General features: G+C 31.8%; 1 protein-coding gene across 1 annotated transcript in view; it reads left to right on the forward strand.

Moving 5' to 3' along the window:
- Positions 1 to 22,726, forward strand: part of LOC115884555 — a 173,375-nt gene that overhangs the window by 139,734 nt on the left and 10,915 nt on the right. Inside the window, exons 2-7 of the mRNA XM_030903176.1 lie at positions 10,974 to 11,037; positions 13,635 to 13,798; positions 14,958 to 15,185; positions 18,610 to 18,772; positions 19,506 to 19,687; positions 19,741 to 19,879. Of these exons, the coding sequence (XP_030759036.1) occupies positions 10,974 to 11,037; positions 13,635 to 13,798; positions 14,958 to 15,185; positions 18,610 to 18,772; positions 19,506 to 19,687; positions 19,741 to 19,879 (940 nt within the window). The remainder of the gene's footprint in view (positions 1 to 10,973; positions 11,038 to 13,634; positions 13,799 to 14,957; positions 15,186 to 18,609; positions 18,773 to 19,505; positions 19,688 to 19,740; positions 19,880 to 22,726) is intronic.

The following is a 22,726-nucleotide window of genomic DNA, read 5'->3' on the forward strand; positions in this document are numbered from 1 at the left end:
TTTATCTGAAAACTGTTTGTCTAAAATAGATTATAATGGAATTCATTTTTAAAATAGCCAAAATTTGTTTTTTTTCGAAATATCTAGTAAGCCATGAACTTTTTCAAAAATCGGAAAGACGCATATTTAGCACCCCACAAAACTGCAATTCTTTCTCCATTTAACCGACTATCTCCAGTAGTTTCCGAGATACCCATAGAGAACATCGTAGGAAACTCACCCTGTATATATTATAATAATAGGTGGCGATTATGCGAGAGCAAGTCCTATTTTTTACTTTTTGATAAAATAAGACCCACGATTATCTACAAGAAATATAATTCAACTCATGATTACAGACTTTACAGACATACTCGTATTTATTGTGAAATCGGATAATATGGATTCAATATCCAATTTCGTATACAATATCCAAGTTGAACGTATATTGCAATTTGTGCAAACCTGAATTACTTTTAGTAAAACCTAAGACACTACGAATTTCGCATAGACCTCTTAGTATTTATGCTACAGAACTATCTATAATTGTTGTTGTAATTTCGCACAGACATTGTATCTCAATTGCCTGACGATAAGCCACAAAGAAACAAAACAATTCCTTTATTTTCGCTTTTGTTTCTTTGATCTTATCGTTTAATTGGGAATAAGCGAGAGTTCCCAAATTTTGTTCCATTAGATTTTCGATTGTGCCAAATACAAAGTGGTTTTACTGTAATGAAAATCTTGAATAAAGATATGGGATCCATTTTAACATTTAAATAACGGATCTTTAATAAAAAGCAGATAAGCATATTTGATTGGATATCTTTTTTATTTTACGTAAGAAAGAAATGGCGACATTTACCACAAACCTCTTTTAAAAATATACAATAATAGAAATCATAAAAAATACAGTAAAATATATAAGAAATACAAATAATAACACGGCATAGAACAAAATTTGAAAAATGTAATGTGGATTTTTTTGAAAAGCTTAAAACTCATTAACAAAACAAAAAAAAACAAACATAAATGATATTTCTAAAGAGTATCTTTGTTACCATAAATGTGGCATGAAATATGGCCATATTTTTTAAATATTTCTTCAGACATCTCTATTCTTGTTGACGATCTAATTCCTTTTCTCGATTCTGTCTAAGTCTACACCATTTTCCTTCTTAGTTCTCACAGAAAACATCCATTTTCAAACAAATGTTCCTCTAAAAGCATTCTAGTTTACTTAAAGTGTTCCTAAGAGATCTCGAATGGGGCCCATTAATTGATCTATCTTGCTAGATCCATTCATCTTTCTACGACAGACGTAAAATATTAAGAAAGACATTAAGAAAAATGTATATAATGTCTTTATTATCTAAATCTCTTTATTTGGAATAAGAAAAAAATAATAAAATTTATGAAAAGTGCTATAAATACAAGGTGGCCCGGTGTTCTGAAAAAGCTTCTTATCAGATAATGAATATGTGAACTATACTAACTATACTAAATATATTGCAAATTACCGTTTTAGAGAAAATTAAGAAAAACCTGAAAATATGGTTGAATTTTTTTTTAATTTTAATCAATTAAATTAATTTTAGTCAATTAAAATTCTATGAATAACAATCTATCAAAGAATGAAAATGTTATATTAAGAAAAAATTAAAATTATATTACAATATAAACGCGTTTTGATTTTTAGGTAAAAAATCAACCATATTTTCATGTTTTTCTTAATTTTCTGTAAAACGATATGGAAATTTGGAAAAGTATAAACGAGATTAACCATTTTAGAACAAGCAAAAAATTTTATGAGAAATGCATTTTTCGCAAAATATCAATAATAAAAAAGTTTTTCCTCTTGTAAAGACAATCCGGGGACATACTGTATAATTGGATAAAAGATATGTTCAACTGTGATATAATATCAACGCTGTTCTATTTAAAATAGCAGAAAAAAAAAAAAAAATATATATATATATATATATATATATATATATATATATATATATATATATATATATATATATATATATATATATATATATATATATATATATATATATATATATATATATATATATATATATATATATATATATATATATATATATATATATATATATATATATATATATATATATATATATATATATATATATATATATATATATATATATATATATATATATATATATATATGCTACTGTAAAGGTCCGAAATGCGGCAAAACCTAGGATAAGCGCGCTAAACCTAGGATTTACCAAATACATTAACTAATTAGGAGGGTGTTATTTGGAGGGTGTTAATGCATTGGTTAGGTGGTTATTTGGTGGGGTTGGTTGGTTTTTACTACCACTTGCTTTTGGTAAATCCTAGGTTTTACCGCATTTCGGATATTTACAGTAACATATATAAAGTATTATAAAAAAGAAGAATGAAATTATTCGGCAAACCCACAGCCTACAGTAAGATTAGCCATGAAACATGACTAAAATATGACTAATGACTAATGGCTAATCTTATTGTAGGTTTGCCCAATAATTTTATTCTTTTTTATTACAGTCCCCACGGTAACATCTTTTGTTTAAAATATTATACAGGGTGTCCCAGAAATAAGTGCAAGAATTTTAACTGGTAGTATAGTTCAACAGAATAGGCAGAGAGAGAGAATTGCTCAATATAATAAAAATAAGAAAAACATCATACCTACTTAGGGCATATATTGAGAAATGAAAAATACCACGTCTTACAATTGATAGTTAAGGGTAAGATTGAAGGAAAGAGAGGTCTCGGCAGGAAGAAACTATCTTGGTTGAGAAACATCAGAAACTGGACTCACCTAACTTTTGAGGAACTTATAACGAAAGCCGAGAATCGTGAAGATTTTGCCAATGTGATCGCCAACCTCCACGAAAGAGACGGCACGTAAAGAAGAAGAAGATAGTTCAACCCCAGAAGCAAGCCTATGAGGTTTTTTTCGCGAAAAAAAAGTTTGAAAATTCGACCTTTTTTGAATTTTTTTTTTGGTTTTTAGTTAAAAAACATAATTTCTTGATAATATGGCAACATAGGGATTAGATTAAATTTACAAGAAAGAAAATCCAGAAAAGACCCAGCGGTTCTCAAAAAAAAATCATTTTTTGGAAATAAACTCCGTTATTTTGAACTTATTTGGAAAACGATAAAGAGAAAATATGTTTCTTTTATCGAAATCTACCACCCCTTACAATACTTGCACTTATTTCTGGGAAACCCTGTATATACCCAGTGAGCATTTTATTCTTTTAAGGGAAACGTGTTCTAGGTGACGTCGTTGTTACGTTACCACACCCTTCTTGTGCCTTATAAGAAGCAATAAAACGCAGATACGTAACTTTGAATACGTACTTTTCCTAATATTCCCTAAATGTGTCAAAACTTTACTCACTGGGTATAGCTTTAACTTACCCCGTATAATGCAAGTATTTTATCTTATTTTATTACAATAATTAGTTTTGTAGAAGACACTAATAAAATATTTCCATTTAAAAAAAATGTCCAAAATATGTTAATTATATCTGTTTTAGTCACAAGATGTTAAAACTTTTTAAAATTAGGTTTTTTGTAATTATCTTAAATACCATTATTTTTTTATTTGAAATTGTTGTAGGTTGGACTGGAGTAATAATAACTAAGAGTAATAATATTTAATGATAAATTAGGTGAAATATATAATTTATTAATTTTATTTTTATTTTATTAATTGTGATTAAAAAATTGCGTTTATCTCATCAAGGAGGCCGAATTCGACAAAATATCAAAAGAGAACTTTTAATTGGAATTAAACGGCCTACACTATTTTGATATTAAAAAAAGTCAGTGGCGCACATGTTTTTTTTTGAAAAATATTCTAATGATAACCCATACGCACGTCCCTGATGAATTTATCGACACCTTTTTAGAATTAAAATTAAAATATGTAGAACTTATAATAACTTTTACCCTCAAAATTTCATTCGAATCACTAAAAGTACTTGGAAAAAAATATAATAAATCAAATGATTTATTAAGACTCTAACACCCTGTAGCTACGAAACAAAGCAGAATATCGGACCTATGTAAATGGACCTATGATATGAAAAATAAATCTTATTTTTACGTGAGGAATCTGCCCATGAGAGATGGCACATGTTTTTTGAAACACCCTATAGAGAATCCGGGACATAATGTACTGTTCAAACATACAGGGTGAGTTTCCTACGATGTTCTCTATGGGTATCTCGGAAACTACTGAAGATAGAGACTCGGTTAAATGGGGAAAGAATCCTTTCAGATTTGAAGCTCATGGCTTACTAGATACCTTCGAAAAAACAGTTCTTGGTTATATTGTCTTTAATTCCATTAAGTTTTCAGATGAAAGTTGTAGATAATCACATCCTTAATGAGATTGTATCCTCCGTTTTTTTCTAAAGCCTGTAATTTTTGAGATATGACACAAACATATGTTTTTTTAAATGGAAACCATAGTTGGCCATGACTTCATAAAAAGCGCCATTTTTCAAGCTTTTCAGCGATATAACCTGTAATACGTTTTTTTCGAAAAATTACTGAGTTATAGCCAATTCTTATAATTTTTAAACAAGTTAGCCATGGAAACAAGTTCAATAATCTTTGCTCTCAGAAATGTAAAGCTGTCACATGCAAACTTTGTAAATTAAAATAAACAAAAATTGTAAATATGAATTTTTCAAATGAAGAAAAGCGTGTAGGATTATTGGTTCAACTTTTCTTGGCCATACATTTTCGAGGATACGTTGACCGGTGAATGTTACGTTCTTTAGAAAACGGTTTTTAAGACATATGTTAGAAAAGTTAAATTTATTTATAGCCAATTCTTAGATTTGAGTTGTATCTTTTAAAAGTGAATTACTACCTAGTCTCACAGAAGAACCGGTCGACTTAATTAAACTTCTCTCGTACCGCCACAACGAGTGTCTCTCTTAATTCATAAGTTTAATCTTAATTCATATACCTTATTGTTAAAATACCGCATAAAAAAATCTAAAATGGATAGGTCAGGTGATCGAGGAGGCCCATGCAATTGGTCCACCTCTTCCTATCCATGCATTATTATGATATAAATAATTTTTAACATTTCTTTCATTATAGGGGGAGGAGGTATAATGAAAGTCATGTTGGAACCACTCTATTAATGCACGAGTATCTACATGCTCTTCTTAACTTAAAAAATTCATATTTACAATTTTTGTTTATTTTAATTTACAAAGTTTGGATGTGACACCTTCACGTTTCTGAGAGCAGCGGCGATTGAACTTTTTTCCATGGCTAACTAAGTGAAATTGTTTAAAAATGATAAGAATTGGCTATAACTCAGTAATTTTTCGAAAAAAACATATTATAGCTTATATCGCTAAAAAGCTTGAAAAATGGCGCTTTTTATGAAGTCATGACCAACTATGGTTTCCATTTAAAAAAACATAAGTTTGTGTTATATGTCAAAAATGACAGGCTTTAGAAAAAAACGGAGAACACAGTCTCATTAGGGATGTGATTATGTACAAATTTTATCTGAAAACTTTTTGTCTAAAATAGATTATAATGGAATTAGGGACAATTTTTAAAAAAGCCAAAATTAGCTTTTTTCGGAATATCTAGTAAGCCATGAACTTTTTCAAAAATCTGAAAGGCGCATATTTATGACCCCACAAAACTGCAATTCTTTCCCCATTTAACCGACTCTCTATCTCCAGTAGTTTCCGAGATACCCATAGAGAACCTCGTAGGAAACTCACCCTGTATATCTGAATTTATTTTATTAGGGTTCAGTTATTATCAGTTGCATATTTAGTCATCATTAGCACAATTACTGCAACGAAAATTAAATTTCTTGGATGACAACACATCTCTTTTATATCGACTCATCATCGCCAATAAAAAATCCTCTCCGATTTACTGTAATGGCATTAATTACACTAGCGGTAGAAAATACCACTTTTTGAACTAAAATCCATTGAAATAACTGTGCGCCGCGTATCCCCGATGAATATTAATGCAGTGGCAGCGCCAAATTTGGGGCGAGCGTGCCGAAGAAAGCTAAAAAATGAGAAAAATCCCAAACCGGCACGATCGCTTCTGAAAAAAAAGAACGTTATCGAACCGGTCCCCATATTTGGACGAGTTTGACGTAATCCGTTACGACGCCGACTGGTTGCTGGTACCACTCTGGCAGCGTTGCCAATGGTCCAAAATTATATTCCACGGCGAACATACCCAAATTCCACAAAATTCCACAATCACTAGCCAGGTTCGGTCTTTAGGTCTGCGACCAATCCGATATTTTTTTTATATAAACCACGTGATCTTAAAGGGATTTTACATTATATAGTGACGTGTGATATCTGATATGTCGAAAATTTCGTCGGATTGCTTGCAGATCTAAATACCGAACCTAGCTGCTAACCTCGACGGCGACGCTCTTTTTACAGAAATCTGTAAAATTATGATGAGTTCTATAATATTTTTTTTTACTATTAGCTAAATAAGGAAAAAAAAAAGAAAAAAAGGAATAATTCCGAAAATTCCACAAAATTCCACATTTATTCTATTCCACAAACGTTCCACAACATTATTACGAATTCCACACATTTTGTGGAATTCCACAAAGATTGGCAACGCTGCACTCTGGTACCACTGACCCAGTGAAGCTTCGGCGGGACGTTGAACTTGACCACGGATTTCAGTTCAGGACCATATACCATACCGCGTGAGAGGTATTTATTATTATAGCTGTACGATGGTTTATTTCTCAATGGAATTTGAATATTATAGTAATTTTATTTCAACTATGATTGTGGTTTGTTTTAAGTTGTATCATCATCATTTTGAACTTATTCAACCATTTCCAATTATGGTGTAGCCTCCCTCACATATACTGTCTTACTGTCTTTGTAGTACCGTATGATCGAAAAAAAATGGCGTCCAGTTGGCTTGGAAATGACGATCGATGACATTTCCCATATAATTTTCCATATAAAATGACAGCGATCTTCATTTCATAGCCATCGTTGACGCCGTTTTTATTCGATCATACGGTATTTTATTCTTTAGATAAAGTGGCATTCTAGATTTAAATATGATTGAATTTCTTCCATAAGTACACTTGAGGGATTTGATTCTGTAGATGACATCTATTACCTGGGTCTTTTGTCGTATCCACTCTATTATTTTACGGTCTTTCTTGGATATTCCCAACATATTTCATTCCATTGAGCGTTGTGCGACCTGCAATTTCCTTATGTCCTTTTTAAGTATCCAGGCTTCGCATGCATAGGTCATAACTGCAGTGGCGGCTCGTCAGGTGCAGTGGGTGAAGGGGCACTTACCGAAAAAAATACTCAAATTAAAGAAAAAACTTTACTGCTTAAAATATTAATTTAGTTTAATATATTTACATGTATCTAAATAATAAAATGGTAATTTTTTATAAGTTATTTTTTTTCCGGGTGGACCTCTGCATAATAGGTCCACTGCATCGTTAATTCCGGCCGAAAAAGTAGCATTATTGGCCCGCACGCGCCTACGTTTTCACGAAGCCACAAGTGAAGTGAAAATATTTCTGAGCCGAGCGGCTGCACGGTTTCCATGGTAACGTGACGTCAGCCTAGCGCCAGCATGTAAATTCCCCGCCCCGAATTTTTTTATCGGCGACCGATGTGAATGAGTTTTTGGTTTAGGGCAGTTCGCTTCGTCCTCCTTTATGCTAATATTCGGCTACTTCGGCGAGTAATTAACCGTGTAAAGACTGTAAAGTTGTTGTTGATTATTTCTTGTTGTTTGTTAATGGTTTTTGTTGATTTAACTTGTTAATTTTTGCTGTTTGTTTTGTTGTTGTCTTTTAAAACTATTTTATGTGTGTATATATGTTAAAAAATGAACGCAATCAATGACTTGGTCTGCAATTTATTGGAAACTCCCTTCAGACGGTGCACAGATGAAGATAAGAGGGATGTTTTATCTCAGGGACGACCAACTGAATCTTTAACCATAAACTGCAAAAAAGAAATAAGAAAAAGTAGTAAATTCTTATAATATTAAATTTAAGTCTTCCTGGTTTTCTGATTTTAATTGGCTATGTAGCTAATATTGCTTAGTAATCATTAATGTAATAATTGAATAATAATTGAATGGCTCCTCGGTTGTAACCAACAATTTTTTCAACATCGAAATTTCAGTGAAAAAACCGAGGAAAAAACGTTATACCTATGAAAATTAGAACCTTATTTCACTGAATTCTCTATTTTGAAAAAAATGTCGGTTACAACGTTTTTCAGGGAAGCCCTTCAATAATTACAGTGTTCGCCATAAAGCTGGATCAATATGGACGGGTTTTTTTTGGTATTAGAGTTTAAAAAAACTTTTTGTGGCAATCAATTCTGCTTTAAACACAATTTAAAATGCACCAAGTCGAAGGTGAAAGATAATTTTGTTAGTCACAGTTGAGTTGGATAAAACAGTTAATACGATACAAACAGCGTGCAGGTGAGACGCACGCCGTATTATTATAAGTACAGTTATATGGCAGTATCCAAGTGTACTTTGTCCAAGTACACTTCTACCGTTTTAATCCGCCTTAAGCATATTAGCATCATTAGCAGATGATTCAAACTGATGTTTCATCTGAAGATTCTTCTTTTAAACTTTAATCGTCTTTGCACAAATCTTTCACTTTCAACTGAGAATGATCATATTTTTTGTGAAACTAAAACTGTTAAGCCCCATATTCACTATACGAGCTAATGCGTCAATTTAATGCGTCCGTGTATTCATTCCCCACAGAATCTGCATTCGCCGTTGTTTCTCAGCTTCAGCCTACTGAGGTGTTCGTTGAGGAGACAGTGCATGTCCTGTTAGAAACCCCGTGACAATCCGGAGATTGTTTTTACTTAAATCAAGGAAAACCTTTGATTTTTCTCGGTCGTTAGTTCCGAGGAACTTTTTCGGGAGTCTTAGATCGTTGGAGGATACCCATTGGGGTCCAGATTCTTCAGTTCCGCTTTCAGTTGGTTCCCGCTTAGAAAACAGAATGGTTCTGGTACAGTTAGTCAAGTATTCGCTCCTTTTCTAGATCATTTGCTTTTTCATTGCCTTCTATCCCTTGGTGAGCAGGCACCCAGAGTAGGAGGACTTTATTTGCTTTGCACAATTTCTTGAGCTTCTCTAGGCCTTCTTTGACCAACTTTGAATTGATGGTTACTGAATTGATCGGGTTTAGTGCTGCTTGACTATCGGATAAGATGGCAATTTCCTGTTTTCGATAGTTCCTATCTAAGATAAATTGTACGCAAATTTCTGTCTGAAGGATGCTGGAGTACCATTGAACTGTGTGCCCATGAGAATGATAATTTAATAAACAAAATAAAAAAATATTGCTATATGATTCTTAAACAAACTCAATTTTTTGTACAACACATTTCGTATTTGGCACACTGGAGCGGCTTTTCATACGTTTGATAAAGAAATGTGTTTCTCACTAGTCCCATAACGGGAATATTCTCAGCAGAGATTTTTGCAATATTTAAGGCTATTCAACATATATTGACCTCAGCTATAAGAGATGGCTCGTGGCTACCGATTCATTGAGTTCCATTTCAAGTATCTCCTCTTTCTACTCCAACCATCCATTAGTTATGGCAATCAAAATGCTTCTACAGAAGGCCAATATCAACCACTACAGCGTCACTTTCCTTTGGCTTCCGAGCCACATAGGAATTCCTGGCAATGACAGAGCTGATTACTTGGCTGCAAAAACTCCCAACCCTCATAAAACCAACCTCGTTTTCTCCCTGCAAGATCTAAAGAATTATGGCAAACATATGATCGATAATATAATCCACCTAGAATGGGACTTAGACATGAATGATAATAAGCTTCATGAAATCAAAAGGGACTATTTTGAAAATAATGTAGTTAACTTACCTAGAAGAAATTTCGTTGTGCTCACTAGAATTCGTTTAGGACCCACGAAACTTACCCATGAACACCTCCTTAAAGGACAGAACCAGCCCATTTGTGAAACATGTAATCTTCCAACATCCGTCAAACACATTATCTTTGAATGCCCAAAGTACGCGTTAAAACGAAGACAACACGGTATCGTGGATAACCCTGAGGCAGCCCTTTCCTTCCAAAATAACAAGGCTATGTTGGATTATATAAAGGACATCGACATATATAAATATATATAAATATTTACGGAGAACGTTTAGTTTAGACATAAATATATAAATAATGGGATAAAGTGACGCTAAAAGACTCTACAGTCGATGCGTCTTTAACACATATCTCTCTCTCTCACACATTTCGTATTTTTTCAGTAAAGCGATTATTTATAGAACTTATGAATATCGAATATAATAACATTAATTATCACTGCAGCAAAATTTAGAGCCTAAAAACTAACTAAAAACTATTCATGTATAATTGCAAACACCACATAAATAATATCTGTAGATAGAAATGTTTGTAATATTTTATAACTTGTATGTTTAGTGATTATACACTTCCTTCGTAAAATTTATCATCCAAACAAGAAATATAGTACGTAACTACGTAAAATACTAAACGATAAATATCAAAGTTATATTCACTTTCCACACGCAATCTCGTCATTTATTATCGTTGAATTAATCTTTGACAAGAACCTGAAGAAATTCAATCATTTTCCAACCTACAACACGGCGCGAGCCAAAGAAATACGAATAAAATGAATCACTTTTCATTGTTATATCGCCCAAGCAACAAGTGCCTAGGGCACCAAAAAAAATGCACACCCAGTACACAATCGAGTTCTGAACAATAACTTCTTGACAGGTACATTACTGGGCTTCGTATTTTCTATGCACCGATGAATCGTCGGTTATAGTTTTTTTCTTTTCTCTCAGCACGATCTTGTTGATTTTTGTTTATTAATTTTGTTTGTTTTTTTTTGTTTTCAGATGGCCAGCAGTACGCACCTCAGTATTGGTTTAGTCTTAGCATTATGTTTTAGCTGTTGTTTAGGTAAGTGGTATAATTCTATCTTTGAATAAAAAGATTAGGGGGGAAGGAGTATAATACAATCCATATATTCATGCATTAATGACGAAACTGACACCATGAACCTCCATTTTTGAGAGTTCTAGTTGACGTTTCAATTGAAACATTTGAATATAATTTAAAATTTTGCGTATATGTTGTGTAGTTCAGTTCTTATTTTATGTTATTTACTATTTATCCTACAATAGATTTTGTTTAGAGGCAGTAAATCTAGAAGTATATTTTGAAAGTAATTTATTAACTATTTGTATATTTTTTTCTAGTCATCATCATCATCATCATCGTTTTCAGCTTATTCAGCCATTTCCAATTATAGTGTAGCCTCCCTCACATACTCTCTTTGTAGTTGGGCCCATTGTTGTCTATTGTTGGCTATGCGGTTCGGTCTTCTAGGTCTCTTAGTTCCTCGTAGGTACTATGCTGCTATTTTTGTGGTCCATCTGTTGTCTGTTCTTCTTGCCAGCTGTCCTGCCCATGGCCATTTGAGGGATTTTACTCTGTGGATGACATCTATTACCTAGGTCTTTTGTCGTATCCTCGCTCTATTCTGTTACGGTCTCTATTGGTTATTCACGGCATATTTCGTTCCATTGAACGTTGTGCGACCTGCAGTTTCCTTATGATGTCCTTATGTTATGATGACATGCATAAGTCATGACTGATAGTACATATTGGTCGAATGTTTTCTTCTTTATATAGAGTAGCATTCTAGATTTGAATATGATTGAGTTTCTTCCATAAGTACTCCATGCTAACTTAATCCTTCTGTTGATTTCTGGTCGTAGAGATCCTGAGCTGTGTATTAGTGTCCCAAATATGACACACAACAAAACAACCAAAAACATAACCCCCAAACATTAACCTGTTAATGTCGACATTAACCGGACATCGGACTTTAACCGTAACATATATATTCTTCTACTATTTTCAGTGTTGAGTTATTTATTAGAGTGTCTTTTCTTTTCACTAGTTTGTTTTACATTACTTTAATTTTAGCTAAATTCATTTTGAGATCCACTTTATTGCTGACTGTATTTAATTCATTAATTTGTGCTTGTAGTTCTTCAGGACTATTGGCAATAAGGACTATGTCATCAGCGAATCTTAGATGATTAAGATATTTTCCATCTATTTTTAATCTTTCGTTGGTCCAGTCCTGTTGACGAAAGATTTCTTCTAATGTTGCTGCATACAGCTTTGGGGATATCGTGTTTATCGTTTTTTTTTCTTGTATTTTCGGATATATTTACAAATTGTCAAAAATAATTAGGGTACTATTAGGATACGTCAATTGAACTTCGGTGTTTCAGTAGCGTATCTGATATTTTTGTTAATAAATAATTATTACTTATAGATTCTCTATTCTTAGTAGAAATATATTTTTAACACTATTTTAAAAACTAATAGGAGTAACATTTATTAACGACGTAAACCAAAACTAACAAATTATTGAGTGTATCCTACATTATATTTTTACATGTTTTAAAAAAATAGAATAGAACGGCACTGATGAACCGGAATTTAAGTCAGCCATATTAAACTCCCATCTCGCTCCACCTAAGTATGTTGATATGCTACTTCCTTAATCTTTTTATTCAAAAAATTCTTTACTATTTTCTGTAAGGTTATTATAAAAGTAATAATTTTGACTCACCCCTATAACTTTTTTTTCACACATTTTTCGTCATTTCGTATGTTAGTATATGACACAAGTCAGGATTGACGTATTCAGTTATTTTCGGTCACTTCGTGTTTCAACGGAAATGACTACAACTTTTGATTTTTACATGGTACCAGAGACAACATCTGATGGTACCCTCGAGAATTTTTTACTTTATTCAATAGAAAATGACATTCTTAATAGAATGACATCGTATGTCAAGTTATGAAATTTTCGTTTAAAAATATATAGTATTTTAAATTTAAATATGTATAGTGCTATGGCAGTGAACATAACGATAATTTGACTCCAAATACCAAGTGTGAGGTACTAAATTATTAGTAAAAAAATGTATTTTCAAAATATGCTGATGAGCTACTCTCTTTCCATTTGAAAAAATTGAGTTATGATTAAAATTTCATTGTATGGGCATCTTTTAATTGGCCTATTCTATTCAGAATATGATTTTCTATCAAATAAAGTTAAAAAATACCGAGGGTACCATTTAAAAATCAAAAGTTGAAGTGATTTCCGGAGAAACAGATAGTGATCCAAACTAACTGAATACGTCAGCTCATCCTGATTTATGTTATTTACCAAGTCCAGATCTCGTTTTATTCTTCTGAAAGAATAAAGAATCTGAAAGAATAAAACTCATATAGGCGTGAGCTACCTTTGCAAAACACCCGGTATATTTAAATAATAATAATTTATAATATTGACTTCCACCAGAAGAAGGAATGTTAGTACCGCGTTTTGACCATTGGGTAGTTTCATATCTTTAGAAAAACTTGTATTCGAGTAAAGAACCTCTCGAAACTGTCTCCGTGGATTCACATTACAGTTGATTTTTTAGGTTTTAGATCTTAGAATGTTGTATAGAGATTTTTTTACGTTTCAGGTCGAATAGCATTCGAAAAATTGACAGATTACGACTACAAAGGCACGACTTACTACACAGTAAAGAACCTGAGTCTCTACGAATGTCAAGGATGGTGTAGGGAGGAATCTGACTGTCAAGCAGCTGCTTTCAGTTTTGTACTGAATCCTCTAATACCAGTCCAAGTAAGAAAAAATACACTATTCCAGTTAAAAATATTATTTAAGTACCGAGTACCGATACTACTATTTATAGTATTTATGTATAATGTATAGTCCGATTAATGCTGTGGATTAATGAAAGAAGACGATTGTATCAGAATATTTTTATTCTTAAAAAAATATCCGAAAGAGGGCGTTCATAAATTAGGTGAGGCGTTTTTGAAGATTTTTATTTTATATACAGGGTGGTCCGAACTGTATTCCGGAAACTTCGGCAGCATAATCTGCAGATGAAAATAAGTAAAAAAGTTGGTATAAATGCTCTCTACAAGTAGGAGTCATATTGACATCAAAATCAATTTTTTCGTGTTAAAAAACTCCCAGACACCAATTTTCATCCAAATATCGACGTTAGTTCAGAAATTATTTGGAAAAAATCGAAATAAAAATGAAACTTCTACACCCTGTATCTCCGAAACTAAGCATTTTAGTATATACATTTATAAGAACTTTTTTACTTATTTTTAACTGCAGAATATGCTGTCGAAGTTTCCGGAATACACTTCGGACCACCCTGTATATTTGATTCTCAAAAGTATTCGAATGCGTGGTATTCGATTCTAAAAATCATTCCATTATATCTTCGCTAAAGATAAGCCTAGGGTTGCCACCTGTCCTTTGTTGAAAAGGGCAGTCCTTTTTTGGAGCAAATTATCCTTTTGACTTTTTTTACCTAAAATGTCCTTTTTATTTACATATTTTCCCTGAGAAAATTATCTACAGCAACTAGAAATATTCCTTTCATCCAATACCTTTAACTCATCCAAACATTTAATTAGGCATGTTATAAAGCTTATAAATAATGTTTTTTTTTTTCAAACGTATTAATTTTCGAAGTATTAATTTTTTCGACGTGATTACAATATAAAAAAGTCATTTTAACGCTTAGGCATAAAAGTAAAGCATTTTTACGCCTAAGCACAAATGTACCCCCCCTCGCCGGTCCTTTTTTATAGTCCAATGTCTTTTTTTTTACTTTACAAAAAAAATGGCAACCCTAGATAAGCCTTAAGTTAAAAATTGTATATAAACGTTACAACTGTATCACTGATGGGTCTGAAGCTATGAGGCCACCTGTTAAATTTAATATTCTTGGTACTTAATAATATAAATATTATTTTAGGAAACTCAATGTCAGCTACAAAACGAAACTCAGGCTAACATACCTACGGCAACGCCTCAGAGAAGCGTCAACATGTATTATATGACGAAGCTGCAGCTGAGAAGCGAAAATATTTGTCTTAGGCCCTGGGCTTTCGAAAGGGTGCCCAATAAAATGATCAGGGGTTTGGATAATGCCTTAATCTACACGTCTACTAAGGAAGCGTGCCTGGCGGCTTGTCTGAATGAGGTGAGTTAAGTAATATTAATATTATAATAGTATAGACAGTTACAGATCAATCAACATTTTTGAAGTTATTAATAGTATGTACCTATAATGTATTAAATTATATTGGACATGTATTGGAACGAAGTATATTTTAAGATTCTCCAAAATTATGTATACAGCGTCACAGATAAAGTTCGCAGTATATGGAACTTTTTTTTATTTATTGAGTTAAGTGAAATTTGACTTCGACGATAGTTTTTGTTTTGATTCATATTAAAAATGACTTAAGAAAGTGTTGCCTATTGTTCCTGCGTATCTGTTAAATTTGACATTTAATGTAACAAATGGCTAAAAAATGGGTTTGTTGGTAGAATTGCGAAAAATTTTATTTCAAAAAATTGTTTCTTATTTAATTTTACATACGTGCAGCAATTTTCAGCCATCTAGATGAAAAATTAAATTTTGTTTGTTTTGGTACTACAACCAACTACAACCAATAGCCGCCGATTCTCGTGGTAGTTCGTACTTATGGTAGTTCGTCTGTTAGTCAAATATTTACCTAGCGGTCATATATTCAGTTAAATTTGTTGCATATGTTAATACTTTATAAAGAAAAATAAATTTAATTATAAAAATTAGACAAAAAGTAATGCAAAGTATGAATAACTTCCGCATTTATGAAGATAGCAATCATAAAATTCATATTTGTACATGCTGGAAACTTTTTTTTGTATTTTGACATTTAGTATATGTCAGAATGTATTTTTCGTAGCCTATTTATAGAATTGTGTGGTTAGATATTGCTACCGTATGATCGAAAAAAACGACGTTAGCGATGGCTATGAAATGAAGATCGCTGTCATTTTATATGTAAATTTATATGGGAAATGTCATTGATGTTCTGTTTTCATGATATTATACTGCCCCTATAAAATCAAATATTCAAAAAAAGTTTTTCAAAATTTGCCAACTCCTTTTTTAAACACTTTATTACTTTAAATATCAAATTTGACAGATACCCGAGGGCAACAGAGTAATTTTACTTGAGAAGCAGACTTACTAATATTATGTCAGAAACGACGGCGACGTTCTAAATTAATTTTATCCCATTGGCGAAAATACCTTAGACTTTCTATGTCCACATTGTCTCTTTGTAAAAGTCGCTACAAGCAACCGTTCTCAAGATATTTAGAATGGAAATAGTCAATACATGTCATTATTGACTAAAAATAAACATGTTGAGTAGATAGTTATTTGACTGAAATGATAAATTTGAGTAAAAGTTCTCAAATTTATCATTTCAGTTATTATTATCATATCATTTTTTTTTAAATTAACAATAATTTTTTCTTCGAAAAAATGATGATAAAACAGTTACTGTTGAACTTTTAGCACAAAAATATTTCAAATTTGTGATTTCAGTCTAATAACTATTTAGTCAACATGTTTAATTTATGTCAATGATGACAGGTATTAATAATTTCGGTTCCAAATATCTCGACAACCATTACTCGTAGCGATTTTTACCAAGAGCTCTTTTTTACGTAAAAAACGTCGTAAATGTGTATTTTTTTACCCAGTAGTTTCATACAGGTACGGACGAAAAGTTATTACTTTTCAAACCAGTTAAAAATATGTACGTGGTACCCTCTAGTGGTAGGAGTCATATTGACATCTAAATCAAATTTCTCATGTCAAAAAACTCCCAGACAACAATTTTCATCCGAATATTGGGGCTATTATTTCAGAAATTATTCGAAAAAAATCGAAATAAAAATGAAATTTCTACACCCTGTATCTCCGAAACTAAGCCTTTTAGGACATACATTTATACGAACTTTTTTACTTATTTTTATCTGGAGAAAATGCTGCCGGAGTTTCCGGAATACAGTTTGGACAACCCTGTATACTATAGAAATTCAAATATACCTATGTTTCTTGGTTCTCTCGATCTGAATTTCAATTTAATTCATATTATTAAAAAATATGACACCAAAAACACGTCCAGAACATAAAATACTTTCTTTTTTTTTCTCTGCATATTATTTAAGATAAAATTGTAAAAGTTTTCCCGCCATAAAAAGGCAATATTAAATATTCAACCGCATGATCTCGGGAATTAATTCAGTCAGGGGATCCTCAGCACTCGTTATGCTTGGAAACGAAAAAATGGCGCTAAATAATTTATTTCCTTCTCTTTGGAAAGACAGTTTCATTTAGCTTTTGTCAGATATCATTAAAATTAAAAAGTGTGATATAAAAGAAAGGCGAATAAGGTTTTTTAAAAAGCTTTCTAAATCCGAGACTCAAGAGAATGGTATAATGTACAGTGTGTCCCATTTTTGTGTGTTTTAATTGGTTCCTCGTTTATGAGTAGAGGTACAAGATGCGGTTTTCACGTCACTCTGCAACTTTTTTACGAAACTAAAGATGCTACACACAGATTTGCCCTAGCCCAGTGGTGTAACGGTGTAACTAGTTTCTCGCTGAGAGCTGTTATTTTCGAAATATAACTATTTTTTTTTTAATGTGACACCCTGTATATTGAGGTGAAACTTTTTTACGCGCGTTGAAAGACTAAAAATTCAAGAGCATGATACACGAGCTAACGTCAGGAAAAGTTAAGGTGGTAACGGCAGCGTTACCATAGCTACCCCAGTCGGGGTAGATCTACAATTTAAAAAAAAACAATTTAACTTGCTCTGGGTAACGATCTGTGCCATACGCGACTAAAAAAAACCCTATAATAAACTTGATACTGTACCTCTGTACCAATATCCTAAATTTTCATGCATATTTTCATCGATGGGTTTATAGCTTCTGAATACCGGTCTAGGTAAAGCATCTAGCTAAGTTGCTAGCTTAGAATTAGAATTATTAGAGTTAGTAACTCGCATTTTCATTGGAGGACACTGTCATATTTATTTCAAACCAATAATCAACGAGAATATTCGTATAATTTAACAAAATTACTGTAAACCACTATAAATACGAATTGTTGGTTAGGTTCAAAAAAATTTCTCTTCTTATACAAATTTAAGCGTTAACATTATTAGGCATTTGCATAAAAGTGTGTATTTTGGGTGGCATTCCAAAAAATTTACAGGCTATTGAGGAAACAGAAAATGTACAGATTACAGAAATAAATTTAAAATACTCTATGGGGCGCAGTTTTTACATTTTAGATAATTTAGTTTCCGAGATACAAAGAATGTCGAAAAATGCAATGCTTTCAAATTCGCCCTGCATTTCAAAAACCAACTAGTTTAGTTTCATAAAAAATACAGTCATGTGAAAACCGCATCTTTTTGTCTCTACTGATAAACGAGAAACCCCTGAAAACACGAAAATGGGACACCCTGTACATCTAACATTTAAAATAAAACTCATTGTCCAACTCATTATTTACTTTGTTTAATTAATATTTAAAATTATCTTTTCCTAGCATCGCTTCACATGCAGATCGTGCGAGTACAACTATATCACGCTACAATGTCAACTCAGTGATACTGACAGACGGTCTGCAGGACAGTTCGTGCAGTTTGTAGACGCCCAAGGAGTAGACTACTTCGAAAACTTATGTCTAAAAGGAAACCAAGCTTGTAAAGGTCAGTATTCCCTCAAATGAAACACCTAATTTATCCTTAACTATGTAAAGCCTGTTCACTGAGAGGTTCTTTAGTACTGACAGTTGTTGTATGTCATTTTAAACATAAAATGGTATTTTATTTTTTTTTTTGCATAGCGAGTTACGTTTTAAAAAATATTCAGAAATTATTATTTCAAGGAATTCATTACGAGTAGAAAAAATATTGTGCTGGGTTGGCGTTGGTTTCTATGTAATTTGACAAATAAATACAGCTCTCTTTAGTTGTCAGTTTTGAGTCAATATTTTTTAATTCTCTTTCGTGTCGATTGCTGATTGAATTGGAGCCAGAAATTACTCAAAACGAAATAAGTAAATTACCAACAGATATTCAAGCTGGGGCGACAAATGCCATATATCCAAACTACTTATAAAAAGGAATACAAAAATTTTCAAAAATAGAGGCAATTAGTGCGAGAGGAAATAAAGTTTTTAACCTATCCTCGCTGTTAAAGTGTCATTTAATCTACCCTTGCAGTTAAAGTACTATTTTATCTACTATTTTTGATAGATATAAGGATATAAGGCAATTTTAACAGTTGCTATGGAAGAAAATGTATTTTCTGTCATCTTTTTTGGATGTTGTCTGTCAAAATCTTCTTTCGCTCGTTGAACAGATTTTAAATAATATAATATTACACTGATGTTTAAAATTTTAAAGTACTTATACCTTACCTTTTTCAATAAATGCACAGGTAACAGAATCTTCCAAACGCCTAGAATAGGGGTAGCAGAAGACAAAGTCTCACAATACGCCACTCTCCACTACTACACGGACAAAGAGCTTCAAGTAACCTCAGAAGCAGCCTGCAGATTAGCTTGTGAAATCGAAAACGAATTTCTGTGCAGATCATTCTTGTTCAAAGGACCTCCAATGGTAAGTAATGATCTGAAAAAACAGAAACTTTTACTAAGACTCGTATGTTGCAGGGTGCGCAATACAACTGTCAGCTGTTCCATTTAGATCACAAGACGTTGCCGGATGGTCCTAGTACTTATTTGAATGCAGAAAGGCCTTTGATTGACAGTGGTGACAGGATAGGAAGCTATTTTGAAAATAGTTGTGAAAGTAAGTACCCTGAGGAAGTAAGAGGTAACAAGTATACAGGGAGAGTCTTAAATAAGTGCAAATATATTGTCACATACAGCCAGCCCTGTGTAGAGATCTCGTTAGAACATATTTTTCTAAAAAAATATGTTTTACTTAAATTTTGAGAACTACTGAATCTTTTCTGCTAATACTGCCATATTGTCAAGGTTTTATGTTTTTTTAAGTAAAAATTATAAAAAAAACTCCAAAAAATGTTTCAAAAATATTCCAAATTTTTCTAGAAAAATTTTTGCGAGGAAAATCTCATAGACGTGTTACTGCGGTCGAAATATACTACCCCAGAAATATTTGCACTTATTTAACACTCACTCTGTATATTACTGTTTTTTATAAATAATCGGGTAATGAGAGAAAACGCATATTAAATAAAATTCTTTGGTGAAGTGGTTAAAACCAGTGGCGGACTAGGGGGGGGGGGCGGAAGGGGCGGTCCGCCCCGGGCCCCTTCTTCTAGGGGGCCTCCAAATCTTAATAAGTAATTTTTTATTCAACTGGCAAACAGGCCACTATGTGTTCAGTAGTTATAAAGCAATTTGTAGTTAGAGTATGCAAAGCATAAGTATACGCAAACTAAACACAGTATAAATGGAAGCAGATATTTACTTAATTATCAATTATTGTCAGTCCCAGTAATTGTCAATGGAAATTTTCTATTTACGAAATTAAATCAAGGGGTAATTTTCTTTGTTTAGAATATCGAATAATTATTATTTTTTATATTCGAATAATTATTATTTATTCTTGGACCTATATAGGAGTATACCGCGATTTTGTAAGGGACCCCTTACAAAATCGGGGTATTTACCTGGAACGGTCGCGAAAGTAACGCGGCTTATATGTGGAACCGGTATTCCCATCACTTTGTCATCATAAATTGCCATTAAATATATGTAAACATTCGCTCGGGGTTTGTTTTATAACGTCAAATTGCAGTCGTTTTTCAATTTAAATGTATTATTATAAGCTTTAAAAAAATGATGTTATCGTTTTTGAACCCTTTTTGAAGCTGGGGCCCTCAAAGGGGCCCTTAATTCTTTGGTCGGGGCCCGTCGCGCGTCGGGTCCCTACGTAAAAACGGCACTGCCGATGAATAACATATTTATATCTACAGTATGTCCGCGGATTGTCTTCATAAAAATTTTTGCTTATTCTAAAATGGTAATTCCTGTTTATACTTTTCCAAATTTCCATACCGTTTTAGAGAAAAATAAGAAAAACATGAAAATGTAGTTGAATTTTTGAACTAGTAAAAATAAAATGCCTTTCTATGGTAATATAACTTCGTGATAATTAATTGATAGATTATTATTGACAGAATTTTAATTAAAGTTATATTTTTTGCTGTTTTAAAATGTTAAAAAAGCACAAAATTTATTTAGTTCAATGCTACGGAAAGGGTGATAATAGTTATCGGAAAATGTGATACTTTAACATCAAAAATTATGACGCTAATCAAAATAAATTATAACGATCTATCAAAAAATGAAATCGAAATTATATTACCATAGCGTTTTAATTTTTAGGACTTTCAGTTTTTTTAGGATTTTTTTTGGGGAAAAATTACATTAAAAAACTACATTTTTCTATTTTTTTTTATTTTTTCTAAAACGGTATGGATATTTAGAAAATTATAAACGCATTTTTTTCAAAAAGAAAAGTTTCAAAAAAAATTTCCTCTTGTAAAGACAATCCGGGGACATACTGACTGTAATATACAGGGTGTCCCAGAAATAAGTACAAGTATTTTATGGTAATTTTATGGCGAAAAAACAATTGAAAACTTCGGGAATTTTTTTAGTTTTTAGTTAAAAAACATAATTTCTTGTTAATATGACAAAATTTTTGTATTTGTATATTTTCAAAGTAACATAACTCCGTTATTTTGGATTTATTTGAAAAACGATAAGGAAAAAATATGGTTCTTTTATCTACCACCCCTTAAAATACTTGCACTTATTTTTGTAACACACCCTGTATATATATATATATATATATATATATATATATATATATATATATATATATATATATATATATATATATATATATATATATATATATATATATATATATATATATATATATATATATATATCGATTTTTATTACAATTAGTACAGTATATAAATACTTGAAAATTGTCAACCATTATTCATACGTCATTCAATCTTTACAAAATGTGCAGACCGGGGGCCACATTTAGCTTTGCCGTCCCGGGCCCCCGACAGGCTTAGTCCGCCACTGGTTAAAACTTAGTTTTATATTAAAGTTGGAGTTTTTAAATGGACTGATAATGCTGACTATTTTGTTTTTTTCTTATTAAACTTAAGGTAAATTACTATTCAAAAAATACCTTTTTATCAGAATCTATACCAAAAGATTTTTGACATATGACCATTTTTAGACTAAATCTAAAAAGTCTGCATAATATTTACAAATTTAAAACTCTCTGAAAATTGTAAAATGGCAATACTGCCTAATGTGTCTTCTTCTAATCTAATCAAACTAAAATATACTAGAGATAGTTCTTCTTTATATACCGATCCGATACAACTTCCTTCATTTAGGTTGTTTTTTGTTGAACAATTTTATTGAATTGCAAAAAAACACCACTAAATTTGGTTCAGCCAAATTCAACCGTCTATGTCCATCTTTATTTATAAACCTGATATTCCTCAAATATGTTGATTGTTGGTACCTCTAAAAATGTCGAACAAACTAAAAAATTTAAAAAAAAAAATAATTTCAAAATAATTTAATTTAATATCAAAAAGTTCATAAAATCTTTTGTAATAAAACGCTAAGA

This window comes from Sitophilus oryzae, unplaced genomic scaffold (assembly GCF_002938485.1).
Source record: "Sitophilus oryzae breed Bouriz unplaced genomic scaffold, Soryzae_2.0 scaffold_302_pilon_pilon, whole genome shotgun sequence".
In the NCBI taxonomy this organism is placed as follows: domain Eukaryota; kingdom Metazoa; phylum Arthropoda; class Insecta; order Coleoptera; family Curculionidae; genus Sitophilus; species Sitophilus oryzae.